The 25,282-nt window shown below is 40.7% G+C and overlaps 1 protein-coding gene across 3 annotated transcripts in view; it reads right to left on the bottom strand.

Moving 5' to 3' along the window:
* Nucleotides 1-25,282, bottom strand: part of fam168a (family with sequence similarity 168 member A) — an 80,741-nt gene that overhangs the window by 20,052 nt on the left and 35,407 nt on the right. For all 3 annotated transcript variants that reach the window (XM_056265913.1, XM_056265915.1, XM_056265914.1), the window contains one exon: nucleotides 12,773-12,864. In XM_056265913.1, the coding sequence (XP_056121888.1) occupies nucleotides 12,773-12,864 (92 nt within the window). The remainder of the gene's footprint in view (nucleotides 1-12,772; nucleotides 12,865-25,282) is intronic.

Here is a 25,282-nt window from a genome sequence, read left to right as displayed (position 1 = left end):
GATAGTTCCGCATCACAGTCGCTTTCTGTGTTTTGCATTCAAAGGTGTGGCATACCAATTCAAAGTGTTACCGTTCGGGCTGGCTCTAGCCCCCCGCGTGTTTACAGTGTGCATGAATGCAGCGCTCGCACCCCTGAAGCTCAGTGGGATGCGCGTGCTGAACTATCTCGACGACTGGGTAATCATCGCACAAACAAGGAGCGCTCTCGAGGAACACAGACGTAGGCTCCTCGCCCACTTGACGTGCCTGGGACTGTCTGTGAACATGCAGAAGAGCATGCTTCAGCAGTGTCAGTCTATCACCTTCCTGGGTATGGTTCTGGACTCGCCCATGATGATCGCGCGCTTATCAAGAGCCGAGGATTCAGTCCATTCGCAATACACTAGCCCTCTTCGTTCAAGACAGAGCTGTCCCCTTGAAAACGTTTCAGAGGCTACTGGGTCTGATGGCAGCCACAGCCTCCGTCTGCAGACTGGGCTTGCTGCATATGAGACCACTGCAACACTGGTTGCAGAACCGAGCGCAGCCGCAGGCGTGGAGAGCGGGGACAGAACGCCTTGTACGAACAGGCTGCTGCTATGGCAGAGTGGTCAGACGGGTAGTGGTCACTACGGATGCATCACTATCAGGCTGGGGAACCCTTTGTGACGGCAGACCAGCATTCGGTACATGAGCAGGGGACCAGCAGCGCTGGCATATAAACTGCTTAGAGATGGAAGCGGTTCATCTGGCTCTGCAGAGCTTCCTTCCGTTCGTGAGAGACCATCATGTTCTCATCAGAACAGACAACACGGTGGTGGTGGCTTACATCAACCGACAGGGAGGGTTGCGCTCGTGTTCCCTGCAGGGCTTAGCGAGGCAGCTGCTCTTGTGGACGGATCGGGGACTTCTTTCGATCCGAGCAGTACACGTACCGGGCAGTTTGAATTGCAGCGCGGACATGCTATCCAGGGATGGCATTGTGCACGGAGAGTGAAGACTTCACCCTCAAACTATACATATGATCTGGAGTCTCTTTGGCGAAGCGGAGATCGACCTCTTTGCTTCAGAGGAGAACGCCCACTGCCCGCTGTACTTTTCGCTGACAACGGCTCCTCTAGGAGGGGACACGCTGTCGAGCCGCTGGCCCAAGGGGAGGAAGTATGCATTTCCCCCGGTCAAAATAATGCCGCTAGTGCTCCAAAAGATCAGGGAGGAGAGATGTGCGTTGATTCTGGTAGCGCCCAAGTGGCCCAACCAGCCGTGGCTCCCGGAACGGGTGAACATGTCACAGCTTCCCCCGTGGCGATACCCGCTGAGAAGGGACCTTTTATCCCAGGCGAGGGGCACCATATGGCACCCCAGCCCGGAGCTGTGGGACCTGCATGTGTGGCAGATCAATGCGGAGTGTCACAACGAGTGCTAAAAACAATAGCCCCCTCGACGAGGCGCTTATACGCCCTGAAATGGAATTTGTTTGTTAACTGGTGCTTTGACAGACGGGAACAGTTTGGGACCTATCGTTAGTGCTCAGTGCGCTATCCGACCTACCTTTCGAACCAGCCGAATCTAGCGACCTTAAAGTGCTCTCAGCTAAGACGGCGCTACTGCTCGCGCTAGCCTGTGGGAAACGAGTGGGAGACTTGCACGCCCTGTCAGTGAACAGTGCGTGTATGCAGTTCGGACCGGACGATTGCATGGTCAGACTCATACCCAGACGCGGCTACACACCGAAGGTGCTCTCAACACTGTTCAGAGCTCAGGTGATTGCAATTCAAGTGTTTTGCCCCACTGAACTAGACACCAATTCAGTGTCACAGAAGTGCGTTTGTGCCCCGTGCGTGCGCTGCGTGCTTGTGTGGACAGGACTAGCCAGTTTCGAGCCTCGGAGCAGCTTTTCGTCTGCTACACGGGGCGCCAGGAAATGCAGCACGCTGTCGAAACAGAGACTATCACACTGGATTGTGGAAGCTGTGCGACTAGCTTATGCTTCCCGAGGAACCTATTGGCCAATAGGGGTGCGTGGCCAACTCCACAAGGAGTTTGGCGTCGTCATAGGCTTGGGCAAAAGGCATGTTTATTCAGGACATTTGTCTCGCGGCAGGCTGGTCATCTCACAACATGTTTGCGAGATTTTATAACTTGGACATTCCCTCGTTTGCACCACAAATTCTGTCAGTGCAGGAGGAGAGAGTTGAGCAGCCATTGGGTGACTAAGTCACCTGAGGACATGTCCCTGCTGGCGCGTGTTCTAACCATGGTTTCAACTAGGTCATATAGGCAGCGAAAGTTACTATACTAATAGCTGGGGTTGATATAATCACATTAACTATAATGTGACCCCCCTTTTATTGTGCCCGTGTCCATAAGCCGGCAGTATTCTCAAGCACCAACATGTTTGCTGCATTTTCCCCCCATATCACACCAGTTCAGTGTTGCTTAACTAGGTTCGGGGAGATACTGATGGTGTTGATGTCGAGCTGGCTCTGTGCCAGAGTACATCTGGGTGTTTCAACCAGGTCCGGTACCTGACCTAGAGCTAGCGTGCTATAGTCTGCTTAGTGCTTGTGCTCTACAGGGTCTCGAATCTCCATCGAGCTGGAGCGGCCAATTTCCACATCGGCGGGGGTTTTATACGTTCCCCATACGTAATGTCGAGGGACTGACTCGATAAGGGAATGTCTCTGGTTACTCACGTAACCGTAGTTCCCTAAGAGGAGGGAACGAGACATTACGTAAACTGCCGTGTGAAAAGCCCTTCAGCCTCAATAGCTCTCGTTCAGTCGAAAGATTCTGAGGTTTTTGGCGCCCGACGTCACCTATATATTGGAGGCTGTCAGCCAATCAGGCGAGGGCGCCATTGGCTATTTGCAAGCAAATGAGTTATTCAAATCAGGCTTCAGCATTTCGAGGAAAATAGATTTCCCCCTACGTAATGTCTCGATCCCTCCTCTCAGGGAACTACGGTTACGTGAGTTACCAGGCAGAGACGTTATCATTATCTGTACAATCCACTATCGGTCAACCTCTAATTTCAGCATCACTTGCGGCAGAATTTTTGTTTCCTAAACTAAATTTTGAAAGCACCACACTTTTCAGGGAAACCAATTTAGAAAATGGCTTAAATATAGTGCTATCATTAAGCTAGCTGAAAGTCAAAGTATTTTAAATTACACAATTCACTTTTTAAAGCCTTCCAAGCTATACCAACTAGTATCTTAAGATAATGGTTATATTTGTCTGAAGACACCGTGGGCCCTATCTTGCACTCGGCGCAAATGACTTTGTACACTGACGCATGTATCATTCCTATTTTGCACCCGCGCAAAGCGGACTTTTCCCTCCACAGACACACGTCGGTTAACTAAGAAATACACTTGCGCTCCCCGGGGCGGTTCAGCGCAAAGAGGAGGCGTGTTCCGGCGCAAACTTTCCCTTATGCTATTTTGCTGTTCTATAAAACAATTGCGCCACTGACCAGAAAAAAACTAGTCTAAAGTCAGTGGTGCGTTGCGCGTTGTTCATTATGCTATTTTAAGCGCGCATGCTTGGCCATAATCAATGTAGCGTGTGCACAACGCGCATACACGTTGCTTCTCTCATCTAAGCAGCAGTTTTCATTTTTGCAAATCATACATTATTACGATAGATAGATAGATAGATAAATAGATAGATAGATAGATAGATAGATAGATAGATAGATAGATAGATAGACAATTTATTATAAAAGCATACATGTAGCTTACACATTTACCCAAATTATCATACGCCTGTTTAACAGAAGTTAATTTGTGTGGGTTTCTCCATCCCCAATGTCACTTCTCTGTGTTTTACGGCCCTGACGATAACGTTGCTCTCCTCGGCTGTGAACCGCTCCCGGCGCGCGCCTGGCAAATCCGCCGTTATAATAGGAATCCGCTTTAGAACAAGCGCGCCTGCTCTTAAAGGGAATGTGAGATGACGCTCTGATTGGTTTATTTCACGTTACGCCCAAACCACACCTATGAATAATGAAGCTACTTCAGACCAACCCCTTTTAGATTTGCGCCAGGCGCAAGAGGCATTTATCCCGCCGGGAAAATAGCAACAGCGCCGGGATCCGCCCACAAAGTTACTTGCGCTTTGACACTTGCGTTTCAGATCGTTAAAATAGGGCCCCAGAAGTTTAAACTCTTTATCTGCAAGTACAGAGCATCCTATACATTTTCTCCCTCCATCTCTCCACTGAAATGACCTGAAAAGTCATCCATCTGTTAAGCAGTGCTCACAAAGACACAATCTTATTACAAGTGTTTCCAGCCTCTGATACAAACAACGCTCTCTCCACTTACATCTACACTGACTGGCAACTCTCTTTAAAATGGGACTTTTAACATTTCATTTCATCTTTCATTCACTTCATTTCATTCCTGCATTTACAAGATACATGCAGAACCGCTTGTACTATAATAATGTCACAATCATGTGTCCAATGAACTGTGTGCTGTGTGTCTTGTCTTATATGGAGAATCTCTCTCACTGGAAGTCACTTTATTTTATATATATGTGACCCTGGACCACAAAACCAGTCACAAGTCGCATGGGTATATTTGTGGTAATAGCCAACAATACATTGTATGGGTCAAAATTATCGATTTTTCTTTTATGCCCAAAATCATTAGAATATTAAGTAAAGATCATGTTCCATGAAGATATTTTGTAAATTTCCTACCGTATATATATAACATTTTTATTTTTGTGAGTGGATGCAGCACAATCGCAAACATAAATGGACAACTTTAAAAGCGATTTTCTCAATGTTTAGATTTTTTTGCACCCTCAGATTCCAGATTTTCAAATAGTTGTATATTGGCCAAATATCGTCCTATCCTAACCATACATCACCTGAAAGCTGAATAAATAAGCTTTCCATTGATGTATAAATCTCAATTTAAAAAACTGTGACTGGTTTTGTGGTCCAGGGTCACATATATCAGGTAAATATTAGGTCTCTGAAGTATGCTCATTCCCAGTGATCACAAATGAGACCTCTTTCATAGTACAACTACTATTTCTACTAATAATAAATGTTCATTTATAAATTTAATATAAATGATAATAATAATAACAACTTATAAATAAAGAAATGAGATATTTGCAAATATAAAGATAATTGGAATCATAATATGCAATTTAAACAAATATTATATTAATTTATGCATTTTTTATAAATGCAATATAACCAACAATAAGAATTAATATTATAATTTTAATATTCAAAAGATAAATAAACCTGATATACAACTTATAAATTGAATCTATCCCATATATTAACCCTCTGGGGTCTGAGGTGTTTTCGGGGTCCTTGAGATGTTTTGGCATGCTCTGACATTTGTGCTTTTTTCAGTTGCTTATAAACATATTAATGGCACAGGTGAAATTACACTCTATATAGCACACACAGGGCTACCATAATATGTGAGCAACATGTATGTACATGTTTGTATGTTTGAGAGAATATTGTTTATGCGTGGTTATTGAAAAAAATAAAAAATAAAGTTTCTAATATAAGGCCACAAATAACATACTAAATATCTGTCCACAAGACTTTTGACTAGTGGATGTTGTCGCCTAGAGTATTTGCTTCAAATTGATCTGAAAATCATTCTGCCTAATCATTCACATAAAACAATAGATTGTTTTAAATTGTGAAAAACATTTTTTTGTTTGCAAAGGCAATATGCGGATGGGCGGAACGGCCCAACCCCCTCATGAATAATTAGGCAGTTCTCACCTGAGCAGACTGCATACTAATGAGCCTTTCATTCAGGGGTGTCACACAAGAAAGAATGCAAGGACAATATATATATAAATAAATAAATATTTATATACACACACACACACACACACATATATATATATATATACAAACAATCAAAATATAAATGAAAGCCAAAAGCACATTTTTAGTCACACCTTTTAGCCATCCACATACCATTTTTAGCCATCCACCGCGGTAAAAATAAACCAGTCGCATTTCAAAGTCGTACGCGAAATGACCGCCAGGTGGCGCAAAGGGACATTTAGCAAAACGTAAGTGGGGCTAATGTCTATTAACAGTAGCCTAAGGATGAAATACTACAAGTTATGGTAATTTCCAAATAAGCCTACAACAAATTGTTGGTCATACAGATAAGATATAATCTTTTAAAACTGTAAAAGGCTAAAGTAGGCCTATACTCACAGGCTAAAGACAAAACTTTTTCGGTATGACAAAACTTTTGGGTATTTCTCAGTAAGAAAATTCATAGCCGAGCGGTAGAACTTACGGTTCATCATCAAGATGACACAGGTTCAAATCCCGCACAAACATGGTCTGCTGTAAATTTTATATTTATTATTGCAGAGAGATTTGTCTAGCTCTAAAACTCTGTTCTGTAAAGCAGTTCTGTAAAAAAAATTAATTATATATATATATAGGCTATATATATATTTTATTTATTTATTACAGGCTCTCACGCCACACCCCCGATTTCTCACGCTGAAGTGTCAACCCGGTCGGTCAAATTCCTGAAAGATATAGTTTATCTATAGATCTACCTGTTGAGCCACTCGTGATCGACTAGTTATACCGCAAATTAGTTAAAATATCCCGTAATCTATCTAGAGCGAGCGTGCATGCGAGACAGATATTGTGCTCCAAACCGTGCGCGCGCATGGCAGAGAGGTCTGTTCCCTACAACCTAGAGTTTTTAAAAACATGGTTTTAAGTAAAGTGTGATTTGCCAGGGGGGACTGGGATTTCCTTCTGGTCTAAACATCCCTACTTCTGCTGAATTATTTTAATCCCCACACCCCTCCCTCCACAGCTAATCAATGCTATAGGCTACTTCACCAATATCAAATATATAAAATAGAGATATGCAACAGGCACGTTTAAACGACAAACAATAAAATCAAAACCAGCGTTTCAGTTGTTCATTAGTTCCAGTGGCCTGAATGCATGCACGGCTTTTCAAAATTTCACAAAGCGTGTTGAGATTATTTTGAATGAAATATTGAAGTTTATAATTAAGTGTTTTGGCACACCACGCCAAGTGGCCCTATGCATTTTTCTAAAGTCGGGTTTTATTCTGGCATGGTGAGTTAGTGTTCGACAAACGCGGCGGCGCGTTCATTTAGATTAATTTATTTATCTCATTATTACAGCTAAAATAACTTAATAGGCGACTCCGTAATTTTTTGGTCATACAGATAAGAGTAGCTTACATCGTTCAAAACTGTAAACTTGTATTCATATTAGGCTAACGACAAAAACAGTATATCTGTCCTCTCTGTCTCCGGGAACTGCGCGTCACAAAAATGAACCGAAAGCCACTTCAGCTCAGTCACGATAAGAAATCGGCTATGTCTAAAGAATTTAAATGTCTAAATATTTAGGCTAATAAATGTTATCTGATTATGTAGGCTAATCCATATGAAAATGAGAGGTAGCCTACAGAGGATCTACTCAAACATGTAATGTAAGCGCTTCCCAATGAGAAAATGACAAGACAAGGGAGAAAATCTCGCTCTAATTAAATGTAGGCTAAATCGCCCTGAATCAAAATGTAAAAACAGATCAAATAATCTATTTGTCGAAATGTTGCGATATTGTTTCATTTAAGTTCACAATTATTCTATAAATGTTATTTAATTTAGCAGCATTACCACGAAGCACCGTGTTGCGATATTTATCTGAATAATACAAAATCAAATAAAAACTTAATTCACAAATTGCATGCCTGGTTGTAAGGATCCAAAGATCCCTGTAGACTTTAATATTGAGTTGAACATTTTGTTCATGACAACAAATTAACAAGCGTTTTTTCAGATTATATTTAGTTTTGCTTGGAAAAAGCTGCCCCAAACCAGTTTTATTTCATCAATTATTGAAATAATGAAATATTTAGTAATAAACTTTTATGACAGAAATATCACTAGGCTACATGTAACTTAAATCATTTAATTCCTTCATTATCAACACTGTCTAGAATAGCGATTTAAGTGTGAATTGCGACTTCTCTTTGTGTTAAGTCAGCCTCAGACTCCGATAGCCTGTGGGGGGTTGGAGGGACATTTGCTGGACAAAGGTGTTAATGTTCCTCTTTCATATGGAGAGTGTCGGATAGCCAGCCTGATGAGCAGGCAAAATTATTGTAAGGATAAATCTGTGTCCAAATGTAGGCCCCATATCTTATTAAATTATAAATATTGTAGTTTATTTATTGTAGCCTATTTTAAGTTTTTTTTCACACAAAATTTCAATTGAAGTTATTGTAAGGTGAATTCAACAAGGCATGCTGTGTCTTTGAAGCAACAATTAAAGGCTAAATAAGTTTTTCGTGATTTGTATGGCTGACACACAGCGACATATACAGTATTATCAGCTGTATGATGTGTTTTTACCCTGAAATGTTTAATTTTGAGAGAGACCCGGCGCGCGCAGCGAGGGAGACTAAATAAACTTGTTAAAAAGAGATCCAGCTCGAGAGAGGCAAAGAAAAACACATGTTTTTAATTTAATTATGTTTCTTTGGATAATTTTCGTTTTGTACGGTTTTAATTGTTTAATTTAGCTGTAATTTCTTTGGCAATACAAATTTAAAATGTCGCAAGAATAAGATTAGCCTAGTGTTTCTTATTTTGCATCGCAAAAGAAATAAACTCTAAACACGATGCAACCCATGTTTTAAATTTAAAAAAACTGTCCCGACACTTTATTTAAACCTTGAAATGTCCGAAATTGGTTTCAAACTTAAGTAATTTTAGTGTTCTTTTACATTACACAATAATTTAGCAGACTAAAAACGAGCTACTTCATTTTCATTTTCTGATGCAATCGGCTGACAATCTTCCTTCATCAGTTTTTGTCGTTTGTGCAGCGGCTGCGGTTCTACAGGAATGTAGCAAATTTATGTTGTAATGATAATCAAACAAAACTCTTGACTTTAAATAAGTAAACAGTTATAAACAGTTACCTATTTAAGCATGAAGGTGGTAAAATATAGACGCTGTAGGACAACATCGGTTAACAACATGTAGGCCTATGCTACATTGAGATTCGATCTCGGGTCGTTTGAAGCTCCTCGAAGCTCGTGTTGCTGCGTTGATCACTGAGCTACCTTCTGTACGCTGTTAAAGTCGTAAAGCCTCTTTGATGTAGCCTAAATGTTTTTATTGGAATGTTTTATGTTGAAATGTTTTCATTATTTATTCAATTACATTTCAGTAGCCTAATTTCAGTATTGTGATTATGAATTATTTTAACTACGTTTCACTTGTTGAATTCATCTGCTACCAGCTTTCAATTGCTCTGAATCAGCCAGCAGATCTGCGGCAGCAGATTACGCATTAGAGAGAATAAACCGGAATAAACGAACACTTTTCAGAGTCTATGATTGTAGCGCCTCTTAGCGGTAAAAAGCAGCAAATACACCACACATTTTACCGCCGCGGTGGAACAGCTGATGTGGGCATTGTCATGGCTTGCCTCGACATTTGCCTTTGAATAGCGTGCGTCCTCCGTGGGCGTGTCAGATTAACGCGTAATGAAGTGTAATGAGCTGGGAAAAAAAATACTGACAGCACTCTCTTTTCATACAGATTGCATAAACTGAGAATATTTGTTTTTTATATAAATCACTTCATTTAAAAGAAGAGAATTCAAGCTTCATAAAGAAAAATCTCTGTGCCTGTGTGACAAGTAATCGCGGAGTTACAGTTAATCTTAGGACGCGTTTCAGAATGGACTTCACTGACAGAGAGAACGCAGAACTCGCATCATGTTTGTTTTTCTTTATTTGGTGAAAAGCACAACACTTTGTTTTTATTGTGAGTATCCACAAAAAAAATAGAAACTTAACAGGATCTAATGATGTATAACACTTAAATGTAAGATCAAAATCAACCGAGTATTTTGAGTCTCTTTTGCACTGATAAGAAAAAAAGCGAGCAGATCACGCCGGCGTGATTGCCGACCCCAGAGGGTTAAGAGAATACAGGTTTAGTTATATAGTAAGAAATTACATGTTTTGCAGTAAAAACTACCAGCTTAAGATGGAATTTCCAACAGTGAAAATTCTCCCCGCTAATCTCATATGCTATATCTCATATTTGTTTGTTGAGTTTTTGAACAATGCCTCAGACTGTTCTCAAATTTGCCTAGACACCAAAGTCAGACATCTCAATATAACTAATTTCTCATCAAATTATATGCTATATGCTATTAGTTGCTTTTCACATTCATATTACAGCTCAATACTCTTACTGTCCGTAAACAACTGTCTCTTTTAATTTCTCCTAAGGAATGTTCTAAAATAAAACTGACACTTGAATCGTAAGTGAGAAAACCTCTGAGCAATAACATTTTCCTCTGGGTAACTGCAGAGAGAAAGACATAATGAAACAGACTGAAAGCGAGGGGGGAGGGGAGGAGTAGATGTTGGTGTGTAAACAGTCTCTATTGACCCAGAGAATCCCTTCAATAAGAGCACATCAAATATGAGCCTACGGTTGCCATGGCAGCAGACAAACACCTGCCATGAGTGACACGGCGCTCATTGCTCTACATGCATAAACACACGCCAACACGGAACAGAAGTGAGAGGTGAAGTATGCATTAATGCACACCCATTCCTGCACATCACAGACAGACGCTGTAGTGTGGACAGCTAAACGATGACAAAAATTCATTTTTGGGTGATTAATCCCTTTACAGACAACAAGAAACAGAATTTGCACCTTAAAGGTGCAGTAAGTGATTTTGAAGAAACACTGTTGATAATTGAAATTGCTCCGCCTCCAAAATGCATGAACATGCAATAAAAGAGTGGATATCTCTTTATCATAGCTGAAGCGAAGCACACCAGCTCCAGACAAACAATGACACTCAAAACTGCCCTGTAACTACAGCTAACATTACAACAACAGCATATCTTGGTTCTGTGAAACATAGCAAAACCAATGTACAGTGATGGGAATAACGGCGTTATAAATAACGCCGTTACTAACGGCATTACTTTTTCCAGTAACGTGTAATCTAATTGATTACTCTTCTCATCTTAATAACGCCGTTACCGTTACTGCCAAAAAATGCGGCGCGTTACTATAACTGATGAAGCTGTTTTTTGTTTTTTTCATCAGACCAACTAGATCTCTGAGCGAGAGGCAAATACTTTTTTTTACTGTTCTTCCTTGGTTAGTGGGCAGAGCACGAGACAAGCGCATGCTGACGATTGGCTGAGGTAGAGTAAAATGTCATTGTAAGCCAATCAGAGGTAGAGTTGGGCGGGTGTTCGAAAGCACGCATAGTAGTGATGGGCATTCGGCTCTTTTGACTCAGCTCACTGAAAGGAGCAGGCTCTTTTGGCTCACAAACGGCTCTTTAAATGACTTTGACTATAATATTTCAATTTTTATTACATAATTATTTAATTTCTATAGGCTAAATTTGTAAAAATAGAGTCGGCTCTTCAGATATGCGAGCCAGCTCCCGACGTTCACCTAAAAGAGCCGGCTCTTAGAGTAACTAACTCTTAGAATCGCGAACGACCCATCAAAAGCTCATTCGCGAACGAGTCGATCCATCATCACTAACGCTCATTCGCGAACGACCCATCATCACTAACAGCTAACGCTCATGAATTGCGAACGACCCATCATAACGCATAGTCGGACAGGACAGGACACACAAGGAACAACACAAGCCAGTCAGTCAACGAGAGACAGGTATGGCGACGAGCTTAACAAGCTTAATTTAATTTTGCCTGTTGAGGGGCAATAAATATCAAAAGTTCCAAAACATCTATTGCGTTATTTGCATTGATCCACTATATAAACATAATATCTACATACATGGCATTTGATTGGAGGCTAGTCTCACTTTGTCCCACAGCAACATTTTTTTTTTTTTGATGTGTGTACAATGTTTCATGTTTCTGTTAATAATGTATTGTATTAAGTGTCCATTTTATTATAATATTCAGATTTATCATAAATAATTGAACATGCACATGTATTGTAAGTTCCGTTAAAGAGGGGTAGAGGTCGGGTCACATTTGAGCATTTAAAATTTCATTTTACTTGAAAGTAACGCAATAGTTACTTTTTTAAGTAACTAGTTACTTTTAAAATTTGTAACTGAGTATCTAATTTAGTTACTTTTTGGCAGAAGTAACTAGTAACTGTAACTAATTACTTTTTAAAAGTAACTTGCCCAACACTGCCAATGTATGGAGCAGAAAACAACGCAACCTTGGTGTTCATTTTCAGACCTTCCCGCTTAGGCCTCTCCAGCGCTAGAAAGCTAGAGGTCCTAAGGCCCTTGGCTGATCATAACCCTTCTTTTTCCAATGAAATTCTTCTAACCTCTTCTCTTTTGTAATGTCTCTCAGCCACCTCTCTTTCTACAGTCTTTCATCAAATCTCCCTCTTGCTCACTCTTTCTCCGCCCCCATCATGAGTGGACACGCCACAAGTGTTTCATTGTGCTCTGTCCGATCCACTTTCAACAGCATTTCTCATAAATCACTTACTGCACCTTTAACTATTGATATATTTCAGAATGAAACAGGAAAACCTCATTAGTAGATATTATTGGCTATTATTATTATTTAAGGTCTGGGTTACATCAGCAGAAAAGTATTTTCATAGTCACGATTATGTAAAAAATCCTTTCTTAGCAAGCACTGATGAGTTGTATAGTCAGATCACAGACATTTATTAATAAAGCATGTTGTATTTTTAAATACGTGAGATTGTCTAATTACATACCTGTGTATGCCATATTCTTCGGGTTTCCGTACGGGGTTCCCGGTTGCACTGGGCTGTACACCGGGTTCATGGTGGAAGACAGCCTGTTCTTACTGAAAGAATCAGATAGACAGAGAGACATCATATGAGTTACGCCAGTGTTGTTTTGACGGGTATGAACTTCTGCAACACTATTATCTGCCTAAACAAACCAAAACGATGATAAAATCGCACATCGTTTTATCTAACCCACACCCACACACAAGTCTCAAAATCTCTAGGCTCTACAGTCTCATAATTTTTAATTTTTAAAAATTATATAATTTTTATATAAAATACCTAATTTTTCAGTGGTCTTTTTTATCTTATTTTGAAGAATTACATAAAAGGGCTTTTCACACTTGAAATAGTTAACCCTGGGTCATTCTAAACCCCGGGTAAACGGAATCCTGGGTTATCTTGCTTCACGTTTCACACTGTTAATAATATACACGGAGTTGACAATTAATAGTGGGTATTCATAAGATGAAGTTTCACACTTTACATTCCTAAACCTAGGGTTAACATACGTATTTGCATATTTGCTTTGCCAGTCTCACTGACTGGATGAATGCAGCATGTGACCTGTTCACATAAAGGCTCTAGCATTGCTGACTGTAAGAATGAAATGGTTTCTTCTTCACACCAATTGTCGTGTGTTCTATTGCCATTTGACATTTTTCCTATCAAACCAGCAGCCATATCACACTGTAGCCCAAGACTGGTTGCCCACTGAAGCTAAGCAGGGTTGAGATTGGTTAGTACCTGGATGGGAGACTCCTGGAAAAACTAGGTTGCTGCTTGAAGAGGTGTTAGTGAGGCCAGAAGGGGGTGCTCACCCTGTGGTCTGTGTGGGTCCTAATGCCCCAGTAAAGTGATGGGGACACTATACTGTCAAAGAGCACCATCCTTCGGATGAGATGTTAAACAGTGTCCAGGCCATATTCCATCCAATGGGCCTTGCCAATCATGGCCTCCTAATAATCCCTATCCATTGAATTGGCTCTATTACTCTCTCTCCTCTCTCCACCTATAGCTGGTGTGTTGTGAGTGCACTGGCGCCAATGTACTGTGGCTGCCGTCGCATCATCCAAGTGGATGCTGCACACAGGTGGTGGTTGAGGAGACCCCGACATGATTGTAAAGTGCTTTGGGTGCACAGTAGTTATGAAAGCGCTATATAAATGCCTCATTCATTCATTCAAACAAACGCTGAAACGACTGTTTATATACATCGTGCTGTGTATTCGTGACTCCCCAAAGCACGTGGATATAAGGAGGAGGGTTTCTTAACCCTGGGTAAAAAGCGGTGCTAACCCTGCTTCTAAATTACAAGTGTGAAACGTTCCTTTACGTTCCTTTAAAAGCGGGGTTAAGAATGACGATAACCCGGGGGTAACCGCAGTGTGAAAAGACTTGGTTATTTTAAGACCACGTTTCAGGAGATGCTGTAAAGTCAATCTTCACATATGTTTGGCTGTGGCTTTTTACATGTTTCGGTTACTTTTGTAATGGTATTAGAGTTAATAGATAATTCTTTATATTTGAATGCCAATAAACAATATATTGGCCAATAAATCTAAATTTGTTTAAAATATTTGAGAGCCTGAAAAAAAAGTCTTACCATTAAATGTCATGTCCCAAGCACTAATCAAAACTATACAGTATAGTAGTCTAATTTGAACCAGTGTAAGTTTTTAAATAAATTTTAAAAACACTCCCACGGCCAACTTTTTTTATTAAAGTTTTTTAATTTATTGCCTTACATATAAATAAAATAATGCCTAAATAATGCAAACAAGTCATTGGACGACATTACTTGCGTATAAAGAATCAAAATGCATGGGCCATGGATAAACAAAATATAAAATAGCCTCTGCAATAATAAAATTATTTTAATTAAACCAAAAAGTGCTAGTAATTATTAATAATGCATCTTTTTAAAAAAAAAAAAAGAAACATCTTAAATTAATATCACATTTTTTTTAAATAACAGCATTGCTTTTTGAGTTGCGTGTGCTGAAAATGAAGAGCTGAATGAACAATGGAAAAATGTATCGTTTTGTTAGCAGTTTAAAGACCAAACGCATCCTATATGAGATTAAACAGATATTTATACAACAGAATCATATTACAACTTGTATCTGCATAAAATGATGGAAATGCACAAGTGAACTTGAACTAAGTTACACGCTAGTCAGAATGTGTAACTCCTGTTGTGGATGCACATGCGCTCTTCCCGTAACAACATGCTGAAACATGGCAACTAAACCCAAATAATTCACAATTATTTTTTACAATAGTGTTCTCTTTATGTTATGTTTATGACAGTCCCAATTGTAGTTATTAATGTTGTGCATTATTGTTTGAGCTGCGTGCACTGAATGATCATTGGTAAACTGAATCGCTTTACTACCGCGTTAACATAAGCAAACGCATCCTATATGAGATAAATCGTATATATATATATATATATATATATATATATATATATATATATTAGGGCTGTCAGTTAAACGCGGTATTAACGGCGTTAACGCAAACCCATTTTAACGGCGTAATTTTTTTTATCGCATGATTAACGGTCTTTTTGCCCTAGCAAACTTTGTCGTTTTTTTCACATGCTTTTGCAACAGGACGCGGCATATGCGGCTATGAAACCCATTCATTTCAATGGCTTGCGCAGCGCAAGGACGTTTTGTTGCTTAATCGACCAAAGCGCAAGCGAATCTAGCTAGACCGGAAACAAAACAACAGGCACGCCGCACACACTTGTTTAGGATTGCGAGCCGGCCAAATAGTAGGTTTACATTAAGTTTTGAGTGGATGACGAGCGCGAGACGCCGAAATGGATGCCAATAAGATTCTGAATGGAAAGTTTACTTTTAAAAAGTTGCCAAATGGTTCCATTGACAAGACCAAAGCGATCTGTGTATTTTGTCGTTGTGAACTGAGCTATCATCATCGCAGCACGTCCAGTCTGAAATACCACTTGATGATGGCCAAGCACACACACAGCTGATGCGAATTCTCCGACCCCTCGTCAATATCAGGACCTCGTCAGTATTTCTTTCACCCTTTTATTGATGGACAGTGTTACATTGTGTGAGAGATTATTTGCTCCAAGTGAGAATGTTAGTGTGAAATTGAACACAGTATATGCCAATGTTGTTTTCAATAAAAAACATTTGCACAAAGCAAGCCGATCCACTTTTCCATGTTGATAAGAGCATTAAAATGAGAAAAAATAATGGGACAAAAAGAAATCAAGAGACATTTAGAATAGATAAAAATGTGCGATTAATTGCAATTAATCGTGAGTTAACTATGACATTAATGTGATTAATCGCGATTAAATATTTTAATCGTTTGAAGCACTAATATATATATATATATATATATATATATATACTGTATATATATACACATACATACAGTGGGGGAAATAATTATTTGATCCCTTGCTGATTTTGTAAGTTCGCCCACTGACAAAGAAATGAAGGGTCTATCATTTTTATGGTAGAATATCAACCAAAAAATCCAGAAAAACACATTATACAAAGGTTGTAAATTGATTAGCATTTGATCGAGTGAAATAAGTATTTGATCCCCTACCAACCAGCAAGAATTCTGGCTCCCACAGATTGGTTATGTGCCTATGTGGAACACAGATTAGTCCTGTCACTTTAAGAAAGCACTCCTAATGTCCTAATGTCAGTAGACACCTGTCCACAGAATCTGTATCTTCCATTCCATCCTCTCCACCACCATGGGCAAGACCAAAGAGCTGTCAAACGTCAGGGACCAGATTGTAGACCTGCACAAGGCTGGAATGAGCAACAAGACCATCAGCAAGAAGCTTGGTAAGAAGGAGACAACTGTCAGACAACATTATTCGGAAATGGAAGATATACAAAATAACCATCAATCGCCCTGGGTCTGGAGCCCCATGCAAGATCTCGTCTCATGGGGTAAGGATGATCATGAGAAAGGTGAGGGATCAGCCCAGAACTACACGGGAGCAGCTTGTTAATGATCTCAAGGCAGTTGGGACTACAGTCACCAAGCAAACAATTGGTAACACACTACGCCGCAATGGATTGAAATACTGCAGCACCCGTAAGGTCCCCCTGCTCAAGAAGGCTCATGTACAGGCCCGTCTGAAGTTTGCCAATGAACATCTAATGATTCAGAGAAGGCTTGGGAGGAAGTGCTGTGGTCAGATGAGACTAAAATGGAGCTCTTTGGCATCAACTCAACTCGCTGTGTGGAGGGAGAGAAATGCTGACTATGACCCTAAGAACACCATCCCTACAGTCAAGCACGGAGGTGGAAACATTATGCTCTGGGGCTGTTACTCTTCTAAGGGTACAGGACGACTTCACCGTATTGAGGGGCTGATGGACGGGCCAAGTACCGTAAAATCTTGGACGAGAACCTCCTTCCTTCAGCCAGAACACTGAAGATGGTTTGTGGATGGGCCTTTCAGCATGACAATGACCCAAAACATACCGCCTAGGCAACAAAGGATTGGCTCAAGAAGAAGCACATTAAGGTTTTGGAGTGGCCTAGCCAGTCTCCAAGCAAGAAGTTGGGTAAGAAGGAGACAACTGTTGGTGCCATTATTCCGAAATGGAAGATATACAAAATAACCATCAATCGCCCTGGGTCTGGAGCTCCTTGCAAGATCTCGTCTTGCCAACAAGGGTTTCTCCACCAAGTACTAAATTATGTTTTGCTTGGGGATCAAATACTTATTTCACTCACTGAAATGCAAATCAATTTATAACCTATAGATAATGTGTTTTTTCTGGATTTTTTGGTTGATATTCTGTCTCTATCCGTTAAAATAAACCTACCATAAAAATTATAGACCCTTCATTTCTTTGTAAGTGGGCGAACTTACAAAATCAGCAGGGTATCAAATAATTATTTCCCACAATGTACACAAAATAAACATAATATTACAACTAGGGCTGTCAAATGATTAATCACGATTAATCACATCCAAAATAAAAGTTTTTTTTACATAATATATGTGGGTGCACTGTGTATAATTATTTTGTATATATATAAATACACACACATGCATGTATATTTAAGAAAAATATATTATTTATATATAAAATATTTATATTTATATATAATATGAATTATATATAAATCTATATACAGTATATACATGAAAATATTTCTTAAATATATACAAGCATGTGTGTGTATTTATATATATAAAATAATTATACACAGTGCACCCACATATATTATGTAAAAAAAACTTTTATTTTGGATGTGATTAATCACGATTAATCATTTGACAGCCCTAATTACAACTTATTTCTACACGGATTGACGCAAACGCACAAGTAGGGTTGGGTACCGAAACCGGGCACCGATATGGAACCGGTACCTAAGTAACCGCTATGTAACCGGACTGAATCAAAACGCAGATTTCGGTGCCACTTAAATGCCTTAGCTGTCTTTTGAAATATTTCCCTCTGGTTCTCCGAAACGGACGTAAGAAGCATCATCACTGCATGTGATCGCTAGTTAACCCTTTGACATGTACGATCGTTCACACCGGTGTGATTAGAACGTTCAGATAGCGTGATCATCAACTTCTAAATTCAAATTTGCGTTCGCACGTTGGCGCTGAGCCAGAGACAGACGCTCTCAGCGCTGTCATATTATATCACAACTATTCAGTGTTTTCAACCACATAAGGTTTATTTTAGGTTTCAGACATTTAAACACACATTACTAGCAAAACAACATTTATAGTTTGTAAAATAACAATAACAATCCTTTCAATAGCCGTTTTCCGACCAAGTAGTTACAGGAACTTAGTTATAGGAACTGTCCACTTCTAAACAGTTCTAAGAACTACTCTCCCCCAAACTCAGTTTTGCTTTTTGCGTTCGCACTGGCCAAGTGGCCATAGGAACTGGTAGGAGGGGTAAGGGAGTGACGCAAGCACGGCGGCGGCGGCGCCACATTCAACAACAACAAACCAGCGTGGAGGAGGCTATCGGAATGTTCCTGTTTTGCCTTGCCGGGACCTTAATAACGGAGTACGAACGGCGGCGTTTAAAGATCTTGAGTTCTGTACAGAGAAACACAGAAGACGAAGGCTCCGGCGTAATATGATCTTAAGTAATATGATGGAAGAAGATAGAAGAGCAGAGCGCAGGAGGCAAACAAAACGACGGATAAGTTTAGCAAGCATTAGCAATTAGCTGGTTGAATGCGTTATGTTTGTCTTAAGTTATGAGTTAGCATAGCCTACATAGGCGAATTGCAACAGACAGTGAAGAAAATGTGTTGACAGTGGGCGTGACTTATAAGTTGAACCAATCAACGTAGACCTAGGGAAAGGGAACTAAAAAAGTCCTCGCTCTAGACTAGGTACTGAAAGAGTTATAGGAACTACGGTCTGAGGAACTAATGGCGCTTTTCCACTACACAGTACCAGCTCGCCTCGGCTCGGCTCGGCTCGACTCGACTCGCCTTTGTTTGGTTTTCCACTGTGTAAAAGTTGTACCTGTACCTGCTTTCGGGTACTTTTTTTCGTACCACCTCCGGCGAGGTTCTAAGCGAGCTGAGGCGAGCTAAGCCGATACTAAAATGTGACGTGACAACAATGCCGACTGCTGATTGGTCACAGAGAATCTGCGTCATCATTGCACGCGCCAGATGGAGTATACAGAATAACCCCGCCATTTTTAAATAGTTTGGCCAGAGATAGTTACTAAACTTACTACTATTATTATGGCAACTCGGAAGAATACGCCGTGGTCAAACGAGGAGGTGCAGACATTCCTTTGTTTGGTTGCCGAAGAGAGGATCCAGCGAGAGCTTGATGGGGCAACGAGGAACGAAATGCGTCGCTATGACGACCGGGTACTATTTGTGGCGGTACTTTCTGCAATGGAAAACGGAGCGAAAAGCGAGCCGAGTCGAGGCGAGCCAAGGCGAGTCGAGCTGGTACTGGTAATGGAAAAGCGCCATAAAAAATCCCCAACTTAGTCCGGTCGGAACACGCGAAAAAAAGGGTTATAGGAACGTTAGGTTCTAGGAACTGCAAAAGTCCCTCCGGTCGGAAAGCGGCTAATTATAAATTGATGACGTGTTTAGATACACATTGTGTAGGTAACTATAAAATTTACTCTGTTCTTTTCACACTTCACCAGCCACTTACTTTAATGTATTTCGGGAGAAGTGGATGAATTGACGTGTTGTAGGCCTAAACCTGACTGATACAATTCTCTGAACTGCAGTGCGTACTTAGCCTGACTTCGTCATACTCATATTCTAGTCAGAATGTGAGTCTGATACGGCTCCATACGGCTTTGATTATGAGGCGTTTCTTAACCGAACCAGGAAAAAAAAACCTCTGCACTCAATTGGATAGACCTACAACCAATCAGAGCAACGAAGTAAGTGTTTTTTTTTATGAGCTACGCAAATTGTTAACAGAACTCAACTACACGCATGCTGGAAGAAGTAGTAAAATAATGAGTGTTGCTTCTTTTACTTGGTCCTCCATGAGTGCGACCAAAGGAGAAACCACACCGACCACAGGGCTTTCATTGCGTCCCATCCTCTTAGCGACCATCGGAGCCAGCTGATAAAATAAACTTTTGCCGAATCCCGTAGGAAGGACGGCAAACACATCTTTCCGATCAACAAATGCCTTGATTGCAGTTCTCTGTTCGTCTTTTCTAAAATGAATGCGCTGTCGATTTCTTTTACAACAGACGAGATAGCGGAATCTACACATCTTAATTATCCAGCTGCAGTCAACTTTGAGGAAAACCAGTTCAACCCAAACGCTCTTTAATAACGTGATGATTACGTAACTGCAGATCATCTGTCCATCATCGTATAAAGCCCGCCCTGGCAATTTGATTGGCCCGACTAATTCTGAACCGATCATAATTACTCCTCAATGGATCGAGACCAGACCGAACTTCCCGACCAAAAAATGTTGTGGGCGGGGTTCGGGCTGGCATCCAAGCTAGTGCGTACTAACATGGCACCCAAAATGCGTTATACTGTAGATCAACTAACTTGAATCATGATCATTAAAAAGGTTTCTTATATGACAAAACACATTCACTTACATGTATTTAAGAATGAAAAAATATCAGCCAAGGACTGACTGACATGTAAAGGAACTAATCACTGTTTGTTTTGTTCCGCGTCATGTTTAGTGTGAAAATGTAAAGTTGATGTCTATACAATAACAGACCGGCGTACATCTAATAAATTATTAATTCAAGAACGTTGTGTAAGTTTACTGCAAGAATAGAGCCGCGAACCTCACATACTTTTGAAAATCCAGCCTTCAGTTGATCCTGATGAGCGCTTATTGTCACAGTTGTAAATGACGGCGTTCTTCCACGATGGGTTTCGCGTCACGGCATTTAAGGTGATGCGTTCTAAAATAACGCTCACCTTGTGCAGGACATGCAATAAGTCAGGAGAGGTGTCGTATTTGGCCAGAGAAGGCAAAAAATGGGAAAAGAATTACTGAAATTTAAAGTCCCCGTGAACCGGAAGTTGCAAACGACTTTGGATCTAGAAAAGTAGGTGTTGTCATTCAGCCTGTCTACTGTCAGTTGGAGGGGCGTGGTTACGGATGTTAAGCAGACACCCAAACCGTCAAACCTACGTCATCAGGGAAGGTCCTCCAATGCAGAGGGCAGGGGAAATTTCAGATTTTGATTTTCTTTTTGTGGATTGACTTGCATGGATGAACTGTTCACCACAAAACGATCAATTTAGGCAAACAAAGTAAGTATGGTCAATTTTGAATTCATGGGGACTTTAAAGCTGGTTTGTAGCATACCGAATACTTTGCTGTTATTAGTACTATAGTGTTATTTAGTGTTAAATTATTGTATTTGGGTTAGGTGGCTTAGGTTTTATTGTGAATTTGTTGTGTACATTTGTTGTGTTTTGTATTTAGACTACTTATATTTATATATTTACTCGACAATTTTAATATATTTAATTTTCAGAATTTACAAAAAAAAAAATTCAATAAAAAAGCTGTTATTTAATGTCATTCACTAACGTTTTGAGGCTCTATTTTTTTATTTAAAAGTATCGTTCAGGCACCGGTACAGTTTTAAAAGTATCGATTTGGCACCTGTATCAAAAAAAACAAAAAAAAAACGATACCCAACCCTACGCACAAGTGAACTTGAACAAAGTCATGTACTGGTCAGAATGTGTAACTCCTGTTTCTGCTGCACATGTTAAACTTTGTGTACTGTATTTTCCCTTTCAAAGTGATTCCTAAGTGATCATATTTCAAAAATATTTCATATTTCAAAATTCCTAAGTGATCATATTTCAAAGTGATCATATTTCAAGCAATTCAAAACCATCATGGCGAACATCTGCTTTAATATATCGGCCAAAATGTCTTATCGGGACGATAACAATAACATTAAAAATGAACATATATCGGCCGATACCAATATTGTGGCAGACATATCGTGCATCCCTAAAATGTGAAAACAGTCCAATGGTGTGACGAGATATCAGAGGCGGGTGACGTCACCAACCAGGAAATAAAGCCTGCCCAAACAGTGTAATGCTAGCTTCTGTGTCTTCAGCGAGCGCTCTATGTGAATCGTGTGTTTTATTTGGTGTTGTCTGTCTTTGACGCTGCCCATCAAGCCGGTCAGAACAACTACGGCTTTGGTGGGCAAAGCTTATACTGCTTCTTGTCAGGCTGCAGCATGCCTACATACTATGAGCGTGCTGCAAGCCTACCAGGCAGAAATGCTAGGAGACCCATATGAGGATGGAGTGGCAGTTGCAGAGCTGCAGACCTTTCTCTCCGGGCCACCAAGGAGACGGCCAGAGCTGTTGATCGTGCTATGGCAGCCCTGGTGGCCACGGAGAGGCATTTATGGTTAAATCTCAGCGCCATAAAGGAGAAAGATAAGAGCTTCCTCATGGACGCCCCGCTATCGCCCCCTGACCTCTTCAGGGACTCTGTCACTACAGTCGTCGAGAGGTTTCAGGAGGCTAATAAGCAAGCGGCGGCGGCCCAGAAGCTCCTCCCACATCGCTCACAGGATTCCAGGCTGCTGAGCGGGAGCAGCCCCAAACCTCTAAAGCCAGTCCCTCGTACCATGTGGTACAAAAGCAGAGCGTCGCTACCCGTACTCCCCTCCTCCCAGAAAGAAGGGGGGCAGGGGCGGCACTCTCAACTGCAGCCTTCGAGGGGTAAGGCAGATCTGAGGATTGTACTTATCGCAGTACACGGTGCCCTCAGGGGGCCGTTCTGCCAACCCTGCCACCTTGTGTGCTTCAGGGCGCAGCAGTCTCCGGCGAGTACATATCTCAGCATCTGCCTGGAAACATAGCCGTACTGGGAGGCTTGCCCCCTCTGAGGCTGGTTCCCTTAGTTGATTTTCTGGCAGCGTGGAAGCTACTGCCAAATAGATCTCAATGGGTCCTGCGCACAATCAAGAAGGGAAACACTTATTCAGTTCGGGTCTCATCCACCCAGGTTTATGGGGGTCCTACCCACAAGTGGAGGCTCTGGTTATGGAACAGGAGGTCAAAATTCTGTTGACGAAAGAGGCAATAGAATGTGTACCTCTTCCCGAGAGAGAAACTGGTTTCTACAGCCGATATTTTATCCTTCCAAAGGAGGATGGGGGGTTGCGTCCCATTTTGGATCTGCGCCTTCTGAATAAGTCGGTCATGCAGCTCAAATTCAAAATACTAACCTTGAGACAGATCATACCACAGATCAGATCCGAGGACTGGTTTGTTAAGATAGATCTCAAGGACGCATACTTCCACGTATATTTAAGCACAAGAAAGAAATTAATACAGGTTTGGAACAACATGAGAGTGAGTAAATAATGACAGAATTTTTATTTCTGGGTGCAGTATCTCTTTAAGGACAAGCGGCAGCATATTATTACTGTCTCTTTAAGAACTGCACGCGACGCGTCTAATATACACGCATTTGACAAGCAGATTTTCTCTGTTTGCTTTCACTTTAGACATAACCAACTTTGTTTATGTAAACCTTGTGTCTATTTGACAGTATCAGCGCAATAAGACTCGAAAGATTAGTCCAGTATGCAGGCGCTGTGACAGGCTTTTAGTTCCTGTGAGCGCCGGGTGTACGCACTCAGAAAAGCGCATGTTAGAACAGCGCATCAGCACGTGAATGACATGTTTAACTAGCAAGACTTTGACGCTCATGCAAATAATGAACTTTTGTGAATTGCAGTGTCCCGTGAGTGTAACTCTACCTCTGCGTTTACATGTGATGTGAATGTACGTCGCGTTGTACAGTATGTTGAGATGAAGGCGCCAGAATTGAACTGATAGAATGCATGATACTATGATTTTTCTTCAAAAGCAGATCGTGGAGACATTTTAATCGTCCACGATCAAAAACCGCGTGAGACGCACACCCCTAGTTGGAAGTTTAAGTTGCTGGCGCTCATGCTTCGTTCACGGTCGTCACGTGCGCATAGGAAACAGGCCACCCTATCGGCAAGGCTCATCGGCAGTCATATTCATATCTGCCAATGCCAATAATGGTCATTTTAAGCTTTTATCGGCCGATACCGATGTTGTCCTGATATCATCGTGCATCCCTAGCCGAAATGGATGCCAATAAGATTCTGAATGGAAAGTTTACTTTTAAAAAGTTGCCAAATGGTTCCATTGACAAGACCAAAGTGATCTGTGTGTTTTGTCGTTGTGAACTGAGCTATCATCATCGCAGCACGTCCAGTCTGAAATACCACTTGATGATGGCCAAGCACACACACAGCTGATGCGAATTCTCCGCCCCCTCGTCAATATCAGGACCTCGTCAGTATTTCTTTCACCCTTTTATCGATGGACAGTGTTACATTGTGTGAGAGATTATTTGCTCCAAGTGAGAATGTTAGTGTGAAATTGAACACAGTATATGCCAATGTTGTTTTCCATAAAAAAACATTTGCACAAAGCAACCCGATCCACTTTTCCATGTTGATAAGAGCATTAAAATGAGAAAAAATAATGGGATAAAAAGAAATCAAGAGACATTTAGAATAGATAAAAATGTGCGATTAATCACGAGTTAACTATGTCATTAATGCGATTAATCGCAATTAAATATTTTAATCGTTTGACAGCACTAATAATTATATCTGAATATTTTTTGTTCAAGCTATTTCCATATTCTACGTCCTTTAAATATCTAATAACATTCAAAGATAAAGTGGTGGTCATACTGCACTTTGTGTTGTGTTTACTTGTAGCCATCCAGATACAGCAGACTGTATTTTACAAAAGTATATGTGAAAATCTTTGTCTTTCACTGTGCACTAAAGTTCACATTTGGTGAAACCATTAGTGAATTAGAAAAATGCCCTCATTTTGCATCAAAACACATTTAAAAGAAAACAAACTTTAAGAAGTGAAGCAGGACAGTAGATGGTAAATAAGAACATTTAC

Source organism: Rhinichthys klamathensis, unplaced genomic scaffold (genome assembly GCF_029890125.1).
Source record: "Rhinichthys klamathensis goyatoka isolate OS25496 unplaced genomic scaffold, OSU_Roscu_1.1 h1tg000242l_1, whole genome shotgun sequence".
NCBI classification, from domain to species: domain Eukaryota; kingdom Metazoa; phylum Chordata; class Actinopteri; order Cypriniformes; family Leuciscidae; genus Rhinichthys; species Rhinichthys klamathensis.
This window is presented reverse-complemented; position numbering and strand designations above follow the sequence as displayed.